At 47.1% G+C, this 11,534-nt stretch overlaps 1 protein-coding gene across 1 annotated transcript; it reads left to right on the forward strand.

The window, feature by feature from the left end:
• Window positions 1–270: 270 nt before the first annotated feature.
• On the forward strand, window positions 271–4,660 carry LOC123078555 (GDSL esterase/lipase At2g27360). Its single transcript, XM_044501107.1, has 5 exons — window positions 271–674; window positions 1,534–1,743; window positions 2,459–2,607; window positions 2,685–2,961; window positions 4,161–4,660. The coding sequence occupies exons 1-5, from the start codon at window positions 401–403 to the stop codon at window positions 4,466–4,468; spliced, it is 1,218 nt and encodes a 405-aa protein (XP_044357042.1). The 5' UTR covers window positions 271–400; the 3' UTR covers window positions 4,469–4,660.
• The last annotated feature ends 6,874 nt before the right edge of the window (window positions 4,661–11,534 follow it).

An 11,534-nucleotide genomic window follows, 5' to 3' on the forward strand; every position in this document is an offset into this window, starting at 1 on the left:
CGACGGCGAGGCACGGCAGGAAACGCCATGAGGCCAAGGGAGGCGGAGAACCCCAACCATGGAGGCCAGGCCAGGCCAGTCAGCGCTTCGGCCGAGCCGCCCAACCACCGCCCGCCACGTACCGCGCCGAAGGGACAGCTGGGCCGGAAGCCCAAAATACAGGGTCGCAAAAATAAGTTAGGGACTTGAAATAAAAAGGGAAAAGGAGCAATGAGCAAGCAAGTGGAACGGGATCCCCTTTAAAACTGCGACCACGCATCCCCCCCCCCCCCCCCCCCCCCCCCCCCCCGCCTCCTGTCCCCTACGTCAACGGCCAAACTTCCTCCCCCTCCTCCCCCCTGGTACAAATCCATAGCCTTCTCCGGCGACGAATCGGGGGCTGTGCTCCTTCGGGCCGCCCATGGCATTCGCGGCCCAGGCGGCGCGGCTCGCCGCCTCCGCACTCGTCGCCGGCGTCGTGGCGGCGGTGGTGGCGATGCCGGTGCCGGCGGCCGGAGGGGTGTGCTTCGACAGGATATTCAGCTTCGGGGACTCGCTCACGGACACGGGCAACTTCCTGCTCTCCGTGCCGGACGACTTCCCGGACCCCGCGCGGAGCCTCCCCTACGGCCAGACCTTCTTCGGCCGCCCCTCCGGCCGCTACTCCGACGGCCGCAACCTCCTCGATTTCTTCGGTAAAAACAACACACACAGAGAAACATACACTCATAGTGTTTTTTCTTTTACTTGGTTCCGTCGTATCGCTCTATCGTTTCATGTCGCCAGCTGCTGGAGCTGGACTGGGAACCTCTACTTCATTGCTTCAAAGAGATACTACTGGTTTTTAGGGATTGACGATGCCAAAATTTCCCTAGCTTTTCCATGCGTATATATGTGGATTTTACTCAACGGCGACAGAGGTGATTAGTTCACCTTCCCGAACATCCGCTGTGTGGTGGCGGGGAGAATCGTGCCACGCTCTTGATTTCTCTTCAAGCAAGGGATTCATCATCGTTTCTTTTTAGGAACCGCGGTAAGCGTGCGTGCTCTGGTGGCACTATAATACGCCCATTCCCTGCTACTTGCCCAACGCCAACAGGGACATGTGTGCAACTGCAAAGGGTGCGAATTTAATAACGGGCATTTCTGCAAACTGTATTTCCGGTTGCAGTCTGGAGAGTTTACAAGTAGCATACCTTCCACTTTTCAGTGTAATACGAAAATGAAGTTGTGGGTTGTAAAGAGGTTAGAATACCCAAAATTGAATGCAAATAGCAACCTTACACAAGTTGTATCCCCAAAAGTTGCTTACCTGCCCCAGTTCTCCCCAACCACTAGACCATCAATGGCACCATCTCCTTCAGAAGATATACAATTGGCCGCTCCAACCACCTGTGTATTGGCACTCACATCATCACGTGGTCAACTCTTCCATGTTGGACTTTCAGTGCTTTTGTTTTCATTTACCTTTTGGGGGCTCCTTGATGTTTTCGCATCTTACCAACTTTCCTCAATTTGTTTTCTGACATGTGCTGGCCTCCTTGTTATGACCAGCTGAAGCATTTGGGATGCCTTTCGTGCCACCCTACCTTGGCGGTGGTGACTTCCTGAATGGTGCCAATTTTGCGGTTGGCGGTGCGACTGCACTCAACAACTCGTTCTTCCGAGAGCTTGGTGTGGAGCCTACATGGACACCACACTCCCTTGATGAGCAAATGCAGTGGTTCAAAAGACTGCTTCCATCCATCGCCTCCACGGAGTCTGGTATATATAAATCTTCTGAGTTTCTGTTATGATTCATCTCTGTGTGCAACCATTACCTGTTTAAAGATTTATGAATGAATAGAAAACAAGTGATCTCAATTTGTGGAGCGATTGAGAAGTCAAACAGTGGTACACATGCTGGAAACCATCCTAGCTGGTCAATAACTGCCCTGAATGTTTAGATTGCTGCAATTAGTCGAAATCTGAAAGATGCCTGTGTTACAACTGATAGTCCTTACACTGTTTTAGTTAACTTGTGAGAGCGAAATTTCAACCAATAAATGGTGCCACAATTGACTAGTTTGAGCCTTCACCTTGTTACAAAATGCATAGTAACTTTACAAAGTCAACGCATTTGACTGTTTTAATCAGCATACGCCATGTTACAAAATGCATAGTAACTTTACAAAGTCAACGCATTTGACTGTTTTAATCAGCATACACCATGTTACAAAATGTGTAGTAACTTTACAAAGTCAACACGTTTTACTATTTTCGTGAGTGACTGCAAATTACATGTGTGATAAAGAATTAAAGACACATAAAAAGTTGATACTGGAATTCCAATTTGCTCCATGTCTGAAATTACCAAATGAATTCTTGCTTAAATCATGATTATTATTTTCTCTTGTTCAGTTTCATAGTGTAACACTGTAATGCCATTTACGAGGAAATTCCAAATTATAAAGTCCACTAAAATTGTACTTCTGTGCAGAACACAGTGTTATCATGTCAAAATCACTTTTCCTTGTTGGAGAGGTCGGTGGGAATGATTACAACCATCTAATGGTCAGGGGGAAATCTCTTGCTGAGCTACGCGAGCTTGTTCCTCAGGTTGTTGGTGCCATAAGCTTAGCTATCACGGTATGCAGATGCATGTGCCTTTTCTGTGAGGTCTTACTGGGAGCCTGTATGTATGTGCACTCACAATTTGTTTGCAGGAGCTTATAAATCTTGGCGCGAAGAAATTCGTTGTTCCTGGAAATTTCCCGATAGGGTGTGTCCCATTGTATCTCGCAATACTTCCAAGTGAAGAGAAGGATTACTATAATGAAGAAACAGGGTGCATTAAGTGGCTAAACGAATTTACCGAGTACCACAATCGTTTGCTCCAGGAGGAGCTAGAGAAACTTAGGAATCTTCACCCAGATGTATCTGTCATTTATGCTGATTATTATGGTGCCACACTGAACATATACCGTGCCCCACTGCAGTTTGGTGAGTCCTGCCTCTTAAGTAATAGTATTAACAAAACATAAAACCAATTGGTGTTAAGCTTATTTGAGATTATGTTGTCAAACAGGGCTTAGTTGACTTACACTGTTATGCAAGCCTTCAAAAGTTCATTACCAATACTCAACTACAGGTCATCAACTTTAGTGAAAGCTATTGATAATAGCATTATAGGCAAGATACTTGTTCCTCAAATGGATGTATCTAGCACGAACTTGTGCTAGATACATCCATTTGAGGGACAAGCTTTTTCGGACGGAGGGAGTACATTTCATTGGATATGACTGTATGCTAGTTATATTAAATCCATGATTATTAAATGGCTATAGTGCCTGTATTGGCATTCAGTGATACACAATCTTACTTACTCTGACAAAGCATGTTTCTAGCCAAAGGAATCTGTGAACCCACAGTTATAGTCTTTAGATAAACATGTGTTGTAACTCTGTTACCTTAAGCTAAACTGGGGCAGGTGGACAATATATGAAGAAACAACAATAGCTAAATGGTTACTAAGTAGTATATCCTTTTGCGTTGTGTTGTCGACTAGTGAGTCTTGCATATGAATGCATATCTTATGCACGACACAAGAAGAGTCGGTCCTTGTTTTACCTTAGGCAGACAATAAGGTGCATTTACCTATTTGATGTTCCATCGTTTGTCCTTGGATGATAATTATGATCCTGATGACGAAGCCCATTCTGCATCCCTACAAGCAGAGATCTAAATCAACCCTGTATTGTCCCCCGTACCAGACTTGCAAATATTATCTTAAGGTGTTTTCTAATTGTCTTAATTCTAATACCCGGTAGGTAGTTCATTCAAAATCTGAGCCTGAGCATGTTCATCATATCCACATAAATCAGTCAAACCAACCTTTTAGCTCCATGTGTCCTGGGAAGCACGGTGAACATTTGTAGGTATTACAACTTGTAACAAGCTCGCTGAAGCTCTTTGCCCCCTCCACTGACACAGCAGATGCAACAACATAGAGTAGCAGCATACATAGCAATGCAAGAAACTACTCCCTCCATCCCATAATATAAGAGTGTTTTTGACACTAGTGTAGTGTAAAAAACGCTCTTATATTATGGGATGGAGGGAGTATGTTACTCTGTGTCTCTACGCCTCTTTGTTGTTCCTTCATAATTGTTTGGACTAATCAAAGAACAATGCTACTGCAGGTTTCACTGTCCCATTGAACTCATGCTGCGGAAGCGATGCCCCACATAACTGTTCTCTGTCAGTACTATGTGGAAACCCTGGATCTTTCGTCTGCCCTGACCCATCGAAGTACGTCTCATGGGACGGTTTACACTTCACCGAAGCGACTTACAAAGTTATCATCCAAGGAGTGCTGGGGTCTTATGCTGTTCCTCCTCTTTCGGAAATTTGTCGGGATGGAGAGTACAAAGTCTCCCAGCTTCATCAATGTACAGACAGCAATCCTACGAACACTGTAACATATGATGCTATGAGCTCTTTTATTTGATAATGTGGGCTCTGCTACACGTAGAATTTCGAGAGGCAATACATAGATAATCACTTCGGGCTCTTCTCAAAGTCGTGAAGAGAAGTGGTGAGCAAACTCCCATCTGTTTTGCTGCTACGAGGAGAAGTTTTTTCTTTCTTTCTTGGAGCCAAATGAGAAGTGATATTGTGAAAATTGCAGCTGATGGTTCCATTTCTCGGCTCCTTTTATATTAGCAACAGGAAATGTCAGAACATAGTACATACTCCCTCCGTCCCAAAAAGTTTGTCTTGCATTTGTCTAGATACTAATGTACTTACACATGTTTTAGTGTTGGATACATCTGTATCAAACAAATCTAAGGCAAATTTTTTGGGACGGAAGTAATAGTATTATGCACTCTGCTAAGGTTGTGATGCTATGGATTGAGTACCAAGGGCATTTCTAACTGAACCATCGAAAGATTACACCTCAAATCTTAACTCCTCAAATACGAGGAGTTAAGGGCATCTCTAGCAGACCATGTATATCGCCGATCCGCAAAACTCATTTACAGTTCGCGAAAAAACGGTTGTGCGGGCCGACGTGGGCGCCGGCCGAGCAGACCCCGCAAATCAGATGGGTTTTCATCTGAATTTGACACATATGCCACATATTCAGAATTATTAATTCAATATAAGATAAAATGTCAATATTACAATACAACAATCATACAAATTACAATAATTATTGTAATCACCGAAGCAAACTAAATAATTCAATACAAAACTTGTCCCGAATACAAATCACACATGAATTAAATGAAATGAATGCAGCAAATCAGATGGGTTTTCATCTGAATTTGACACATATGCCACATATTCAGAATTATTAATTCAATATAAGATAAAATGTCAATATTACAATACAACAATCATCCAAATTACAATAATTATTGAAATCACCGAAGCAAACTAAATAATTCAATACAAAACTTGTCCCGAATACAAATCACACATGAATTAAATGAAATAAATGCAAAAATGGAATGTGTTACTGCCCAGCCCTATGCCAATGGTGCTCAATGAGATCCTCCTGAAACTAAAAGTGGGTGTTTGCATTTTCAATCTCCCGGTAGGTATGAAGAAATGCTATAATGCGGTAAGAGTCTCTAGCTGGTTTGACACGGCTACCCACATTGTCGTAGAAGAACTCCAAGTTCATGCCTCTCTCATCTTAGATAATAATATTGTGAAGAATAACACATCATGTCACGATGTTTTTCAAGGATCGCTTGTCCCAAAAATGAGCAGGACCACGAACAATGGCAAACCTAGATTGCAAAACCCCGAATGCTCTTTTAATATCTTTTTGGGCTGCCTCTTGTACCCTTGCAAATTCACATTGTTTCTTAGTTTTGGGGTCTTTGACGCTCTTGACAAATGTGCACCAAGAAGGGTAGATACCATATGCAAGATAGTACCCCTTTGTGTATTCATGCTCATTGATAGCGTAGTTGCAAGCAGGAGCATCACCACTAGCAAGCCTAGCAAACAAATGAGACCGTTGCAACACATTGATATCATTGAGAGTACCCGGCATACCAAAAAAACAATGTCAAATCCATAAATCCTCATATGCTATGACCTCTAGCACAATTGTTGCATCACGAGACTTGCCACAATACATCCTCTGCCATGCCTTCGGGCAGTTTTTCCAAGTCCAATACATACAAATCAATGCTTCCTAGCATGCCAGGCCAACCTCTTCTCTCACTTGATGCCATCAACTTTTTTGTGTCTGCCTCTTTGGGTGCCCGAAGATATTCAGGACCAAAGACACGGATGATCACTTTGGCAAACCTACGTATTGACACAATTGCAGTATCTTCATCAACGCGAAGGTACTCATCGGCATAGTCAGCCGGAATGCCGTATGCAATTACCCGCATAGCTGCCGAGATTTTTTGATATACACTAAATCCCTTCAAGCCCGCGGTATTTCTTGTTTGAGTAAAATACCGACAATTGGCCTCGCAAGCTTGCACTATTTTTTACAAAGAGGGATCGGCGCATTCGGTACCTTCTCCGTAAGAGGTGCGGCGGATATGTGGGATTGTCCGCGAAGTAGTCTTGCATCAACATCTCGTTCCCGAGATGGCGATTTCGAGGAATGCAAAGACGACCAACGGTCGATCCTCACCGTCTCTTTCGGTTCTCATCTTCGTGCTCCTTCACAGCGAGGACCATCACCAACATCTGCCGCCGATGGTTCTCAAGCAGCGTCTCAACATCCGAGTCGTCCGAATTGGACGAATCCTCGAGCAAAAAATCTCTTGCGAGGGCTCAATTCCATCTAAATTCAAAAATACGAATGTCGCATGAACTATGTATATCGCATCCCAAAGCACAAGCACAAGTACTCACCGGCGGCGGTCGATCCCGAGGCGGCGACGACGACTAGGGGCGGCTCGGCTCAGCGGATCCAGGGAGCCGGTGAAGCGACTAGGTGGAACAGGGTGAGGGCCGCCCCCGCAGCGTGATTCCGTCCGCATATATGGCCAGAATCTCCGGCGACGGACGGGCGGAACAAATGGTGGGCGGCTGCGGAAGGGGGTGGGGAACGGGCGCTGGCTGAAATGTCCCTCCCGCCAACCGCTTTTCCGGGATATAGGGCACCGTCGGGTCGAGGAGAAAACCTGCGTTTTCGCGGGTTGGAGATGGGATTTGACCGCGCCCCTGAAATTTTTTACGGGTCCGACGCGTTTACAGTGTCTGATCGGGCAACATTTTTCGTGCAGACCTGTATTTTGGCGGTTATTTTGCGGGTCGGGGCATTATACGGGGTCTGCTAGAGATGCTCTAAAAATCCGTGAAACTAGCCTAACCCACAAATTTAACTCAAATGCAAATTGTGCACAAATATCTGATTTCAAACTAAAATTTGAAATTAGATTAAGACCATATAATGCATAGTAGTTTGTAACACCCACATCATAATTCATAATTAAACTAGATAAACACTTACTTTAAGCTAAACTAAAGCTCAAACAAGCTAGTTTAACCTAAAATGAGCACTAGTTTGAGTCGAAATCGAGGTTTGTCACCGCCGTTTTGCCGGATCACGACTCTTTGGCGTCGTGGTTGCCCCACCATAACCCTTCCACCAGCATCGAGTGAAGTTCTCATTAGACTCCAGCTGCACCTTCAACATGACTCCGTGGTAGATTATCAGTCCACCCATGTGCCTCATCGACTTCAAGCATTCATGCGTCGTACACCGTTTGAATCAACCCCGCGTCATAGTCTTGTCAAAGCCACACAAGCCCTGGTTAGGTCTGGTTGGGGGACGAGATGCTCGTGGAGCTGACCGATGGCGCATGTGTGTTGAAAAACGCTGGTTAACGGACCTTGGGATTGCGTAACAAGTGGTATCAGAGCTGAGGTGCCGAAATAAATCTCGGTGGACTCACAAGTGGCCGGTCATGGTTGGTGGCCTAGAAAGGTGTTAACGGGCCCATGGTGATCGATGTGTGAGGGGGGTATTTGTTGGGTTTAGTCCCACATCAATTGTGGGAGGAGGTAGAGCACAACTTGTAAGGGCAGGGTAATCCCACTACAAAAAAAGACACATCCGTGACATTTGGGCCGAACGATTTTTTTTCTGTCATACTTATGACACTTCTATGACGATAATTGTGACAAAACCCGGTATCATCATAGATGTGGTGGGGCCTTACTTCTATGACAAAAAATGGGCTTTTCGTCCTGGGCGGGCCGGAGACGCAGCTGCTTGACATTCTTTGGGCCGTCCATGACGGAAAAAACCGTGGTAGAAGCGAGGGCGAGGAAAATATCGGGGAGTTCCCGGTTACGGTGGGTGGTCGGGGGCCGAGCGATGCGCGTTTCTCTCATACATACGCGCGTGTGTGTGAGGCGTTGGGCTCTAACTGAACCCGAGCGAGGCGTTGGGCTCTAACTGAACCTGAGCGATTGCACTGCAGGCTACGCGTTACTGAACCTAAGAGATCGATCGATCCCTTGCTGTTAACTGAACCCGAGTGTGATTACTTCGCTACTGTTGCTAACTGAAGCCGATCGAACACTGCTGCCTCCTTCCCTGGATGAACAGTGAGCGTTGTTGAGGGGGTTTGGATGAACAATTCCTGATGGTGGGTTGGATGAATAGGACCCTGTGGTAGTAGAGGCCGTTACCGCAGGATGAACAGTACCCGGATCGATCGAGCCGGTGGATGAACAGGACCCCGTGGAGGGCTGGATGAACAGGACCCTGTGGAGGGCTGGTTGAACAGTAGCCGATGGAGGGCTGGTTGAACAGTAGCCAGTGGAGGGCTGGATGAACAGTAGCCCGTGGAGGGGTGATTGAACAGGACCCCTGTGGAGAGGGCTGGTTGAGCAGTAGCCGGTGGAGGAGCGCGCGGTGGAGGCTGGATGAACAGGAGCCCGCGGATGAACAGTCATAGGTGGAGGCTGGAGGAGGTCGACGGTGGATGAACAATAGCCCGTGGAGGCTGGAGGAGGTCGACGATGGAGATGAACAGTATCCCGTGGAGTCCCGTTTTGCGGTACGCCACACCCCTCCCGATGAACAGGACCCCCGTTTCGACGGTAGCGCTCCAACACAAGTCGGTTTCCTCCGTTTTGCGGTACGCCACACCCCTCCCGATCAACAGGACCCCGTTTCCACCATAGGAGGTCCGTTTCCTCCGTTTTGCGGTATGCCAGACCCCTCCCGATGAACAGGATCCTGTTTCCACCGTGGTCGGTCGAACACAAGGCCGTTTCCTCCGTTCTGCGGTACGCCAAGCCTCGTTTCCATTGGCTATTCTGTCCAAGCCGGTTGGCTCCCGATGAACAACACGCGTTCCGTTGCCTCCCGATGAACACGACGCATTCCGTTGCCTCCCCATGAACACAATGACGACGCAGTTTCTCCGTTCCGACCCAGCCATAGCCATGTACACGAGCCCTGGCCGTACGTATGCGCGAGTAGGCGTTCGAGACCCCGCCCGTATGTACATACGTGGCCATATTACTTTCTTGCACCCTGGCCGCTGTACGTACGTGTACATGCTACGTGCGCGCCTCTACGACGACACGTGCCCTTCCTTGCACGACCACGGTTCATCGCTGCAGCCTGCAGACAGACTGATCACCCGTATGTACACGTTCGCGACCAGAATGACAACGCTACGTACGCTTCGACCAGGTGGGTCCCGACTGTCAGGCACTTCCTTGCGTGCGAAGATGTAGCTGGTGGGTCCCAGCAGTCAGGGGGCGAATCATTTTTTTGCCTGTAATATGGATGCACTTCCTTGCGTGCGAAGATGTAGCTGGTGGGTCCCAGCAGTCAGGGGCAGAATACATTATTTTTCAGGGTAAAAATGTTGCAGTTGCATGCATGCGTCCATGGGCGTGGTGCGTCCCCACTGTCAGCCTCTCACGTACAGTCATCTTCCGATGACTCTCGGTTGTTGACCACGTTGACCACACCGTGCCGAGCGCACCAAGGCCGATGGACGACAGCGAGGCCCCAGACTGGAACGACCCGGAGATAGGGAAGACGCGGCAGTGGAGTCGCAGATGGAGAGGAGCGGGAAACTTGACTGGTTCGGGTGCACGACAGCATTGCCGCGGCGCCGCCCACAGGAGACAGGAGCAAGAACAGAGGTTGAAGAAGGAGCACGGCTGTTGGATTAATATCCAATGGTCCAGCCACTAGAATCATTTGTTGATTAAGTTTACAAAGCCCTGTGTACACGTCCGCTTAGTAGGCCCACAAGTCAGCCACCAAATCTGACGGGTCCCAGCTGTCAACGGGAGGAATAATTTTTTTCACATAACAAGGAGGTACTTCATTCCGTGCGAAGATACAGCCGGTGGGTCCCAGCTGTCAGGGGGAGGAAACATTTTTTCCAGCTTAATAAGGAGGAACTTTCCTTGCGTGCGACCATGGACCTCGTGGGTTCCAGCCGTCAGGCTCTCCACGTACAGTCCTCTTCCGACGACTCTCGTTTGTTGACCACGCCGCACCGAGCGCAGCGAGGCGGTGGACGACGGCGAGGCCCCGGACGGGAACGACCCGGAGATGGGAAGACGCGGCAGTGGAGTCGCAGATTGAGACGAGGAGAAGGGTTATAACTGGTTCTGGTGCGGCGTGGGGCTCCAGTCGGTGGAGAATAGCAGGAGGTGTGGAGGGGTGGAGGGATAGCCTGGCCTGCGGTGGGGTAGCGCTTCGCGCGATGTGTGCTAAGCAGAGCCGCTAGCCATCGGAGGCCGGACCAGGTGGTCCCGGCGACGCTGGAGGAAGAAGACGAGAGATTGAAGGTGCATACCGGCCGTTGGATATAAATCCAATGGCTGTGGATGTCATAATCATTTGTTGACCAAGTTGACAACACCCTGCTTAGGCTTTGACCTATTGGCCCACATGTCAGCCTGCAAAAATGTGGCATATATTTAACCCATGTTTTGTCCATTTGCTGGGCTGGGTGAACAAATAATTTCGCGTCAATGCGGCCCATTTATATTTTCTAAGAAATCCCAGCACATTTGCACTTTCTTGAAATACACGAATTAGCTGGGCTCGTTCTATATATAATGTTAGGTTAGAAGGAGCAATTAGTATCAAAATATAAACCGGAGCAACACATTTTTCTATATAAAATTAACAAATTAGCGAGTTATTGCTCAAAATAAAAATGAGGACGTTATTATTACATTGGTCCTTAAAATCTTCGCAAGCTTTTGTACGCAATCACCAGGATTTTCCTTGCCTGTGAGTCAAAAACAACTAGGATTTTCCTTCCCAACTTCTGTTAAACATTTACTTTTATAAGTTAATAACACGTGGGATGTTTTTATAATGTATATATAAGTCTCTATAAATATACAATAATAGTAATAATATAAATATATATAATGTGGTTAGAAGGGAAAACATAAATTGGAGACAACATTATTATTCTTATATATAGATAAATAGAACAGAGATCTGCGTTTTACTAAGAAAAATACATTGGGCTGCCGATCTTTAAGAAAAAGCCCATATAGGCTGGTATGGACCTCAAAAAATAAGTTGAAACCAC

The sequence above is a fragment of the Triticum aestivum genome, chromosome 3D (assembly GCF_018294505.1).
Source record: "Triticum aestivum cultivar Chinese Spring chromosome 3D, IWGSC CS RefSeq v2.1, whole genome shotgun sequence".
Lineage (NCBI taxonomy): Eukaryota > Viridiplantae > Streptophyta > Magnoliopsida > Poales > Poaceae > Triticum > Triticum aestivum.